Source organism: Schistocerca cancellata, chromosome 1, assembly GCF_023864275.1.
Source record: "Schistocerca cancellata isolate TAMUIC-IGC-003103 chromosome 1, iqSchCanc2.1, whole genome shotgun sequence".
Classification (NCBI taxonomy): domain Eukaryota; kingdom Metazoa; phylum Arthropoda; class Insecta; order Orthoptera; family Acrididae; genus Schistocerca; species Schistocerca cancellata.
The window spans coordinates 1,099,533,521-1,099,536,181 of NC_064626.1; the positions used below are offsets into that span (position 1 = coordinate 1,099,533,521).

General features: G+C 40.4%; 1 protein-coding gene across 1 annotated transcript; it reads right to left on the reverse strand.

Annotated features, from left to right (window-relative positions):
• Positions 1-1,959: 1,959 nt before the first annotated feature.
• On the reverse strand, positions 1,960-2,460 carry LOC126130615 (uncharacterized). Its single transcript, XM_049915166.1, has one exon. The coding sequence runs from the start codon at positions 2,458-2,460 to the stop codon at positions 1,960-1,962; it is 501 nt and encodes a 166-aa protein (XP_049771123.1).
• Between the last annotated feature and the right edge of the window lie 201 nt (positions 2,461-2,661).

The following is a 2,661-nucleotide window of genomic DNA, read 5'->3' on the forward strand; positions in this document are numbered from 1 at the left end:
TGCCTTTACCTTTCCTAAAGCCAAACTGATCGTCATCTAGCGCATTCTCAGTTTTCTTTTCCATTTTTCTGCACATTATTCTTGTCAGAAACTTGGATGCATGAGCTGTTAAGCTGATTGTGCGGTAATTCTCGCACTTATCAGCTCTTGCAGACTTCGGAATTGTGTGTATGATGCTTTTCCGAAAGTCAGATGGTATGTCGCCAGACTCATACATTCTACACACCAATGTGAATAGTCGCTTTGTTGCCACTTCGTCCAACAAGTTTAGAAATTATGGTGAAATGTTATCTATCCCTTCTGCCTTATTTGATCCTAAGTTCTCCAAAGCTCTTTTAAATTTTGATTCTAATACCAGGTTCCCTATTTCTACTAAATCGACTCCTGTTTCTTCTTCTATCACATGAGACAAATCTTCCCCCTCGTAGAGGCTTTCAATGTATTCTCTTCACCTATCCGCTCTCTCGTCTGCATTGAACAGTGGAATTCCCGTGGCACTCTTAATCTTATCACCCTTGCTTTTATTGTCACAGGTTGTTGTACTTTTCTGTATGTTGAGGCAGTTCATTTCTTTTCGATTTCTTCTCATTTTTCTTGCAGCCATTTCGTCTTAGCTGCCCACTTCCTATTTATTTCATTCGTCAGCGACTTGTATTTCTGTATTCCTGAGCCTCCCGAAACATTTTTGTACTTCCTCCGATCATCGATCAATTGAAGCATTTCTTCTGTTACCCATGGTTTCTTCACAGTTAACTTCTTTGAACTTATATTTTCCTTCCAAACTTCTGTTATCGCCTATTTTAGGGATGTCCATTCCTCTTCAACTGTACTGCCAACTGAACTATTCCTTATTGCTGTATCTATAGCCTCGTCATTTCTTAGTACTTCCGTATCCCACTTGTTTGCTTATTGATTCTTCCTGACTAATGTCTTAAACTTCAGCCTACTCTTCATCACTACTATGTTGTGATCTGAGTGTATATCTGCTCCTGGGCACGCCTTAGGGCGAATACAGACTACTCTGACGTGACGTGGAAACACGTGGGCTTACGTCATAATGCGCGTGATATAACAATCCAGCACAGGGTTTTCTGCGCTTATGTTTATATTGAGCTGACGTGACGTGGGAATGCGTTGGATGATGCAATCTGACGCTACACGCCTTATGACGCGTGGGAAGAATATCTAAAGTTCCAGATTTTCGTCAGTCGTGGGAAGGCGTCAGAAGTGTGAAGTGGTTTTTCCTCTACCGTTTGCAGTTATTATTTGAAGATGGAGGTGATGTTGATTGAATACGTTCGGTCAAATCCGGTGCTGTATGACCCTACAAACCGGGAATGTCGGTACCAGCATTCAAGGAAAGAGGCTTGGGACGAAATAGGAGAAAAACTCGGCATTACAGGTTAGTGAAAACAGTTACTTTTTCCATATTTTTTATTAGTTTTTCTCTTTTACAATTTATAATAGTTCAATAGGCGTTATATTTTATATCGATAGGAAAAAGTATCAATCCATAACAAGTAAAACCAGATATGAATATAACAGATATCTATTATATATTTGGATTATATGAATTGTAATTAAAAATAACACCCAATTGAACTTAAAACGGTCGGTTATAACGAACGCGCGTATTAAGTAAATAATACTGGACGTGTCATGGAGCAACTCTACCCTTTCGAATGGAGTGCCATTGCCAAGGACAACTTGCTGAACCATAATCAGAAACGAAGTACTTTTTGAACTTATCTCTGATGATGGCCGCTTCCCTCACGAAATTTCTACGAATGGGTTCGAGGTTAGCTACACAATGAATGTGTTCACATTCCGTTCTGATTTGTTTCTCGAAAGGGGAAATATTTGTTGATGTATTCCGAAGCATGTTGTATAGACTGGTGGAAGCTAAAGCTATTAATCGGTAGTTTCTGGTTTAGTTTCAATAGGCTTTAGAAATATTCTTCAGCGTCCGGCTAGAATTCCGAACGCATTTTCTACAGTCCGTCGAGCTCTTGAATGACGGTAGTTGTATACCTTCTCTTCGTCACTTGTAATGGGTGCTTTGCTGTACGGACGCATCAAATAGGTTTTAAGAGGGAAGGCTTCATCTGCAATAATTACATAAGGAATCTCCATTGCTGGTAGTAGTTCTTTGTCTTTTGGAACGGCGTATTTGTTGCTTTCAAATCTTTTCCCCATCTCAGATCGCTCAAAAGTTCCTCCATCGCTACTTTTGCCGTAAGCTCCAACGACAACAAGCGTGAATTTGTAATTTGCATCTACCAAAGCTAATAAAATAATGGAATATATTCCTTTGTAGTTATAGTACAATGAAACAGCACCAGCTGGACATCGGATTTGAACGTGCTTGCCGTCCAAAGCTCCTATGCAGTGTGGATAATTCCACTTCTCATCATAATCCTTGGCTAACTGTTCCCATTCATCTTTGTTTGGTTCTGGCATGTAAATCGGTCGTAGAGTTTTCCAAATTACCTCACAACACTCTTTAACTATTTCTCCAATAGTTGAAAATCCAATCCGAAAAGGAAAACCCAGTGTTCTGTAAGAATTGCCAGTTGCCAAGTACCTATGAACAGTGAAAAAAGCCGGCAGCGGTGGTCTAGCGGTTCTGGCGCTGCAGTCCGGAACCCCGGGACTGCTACG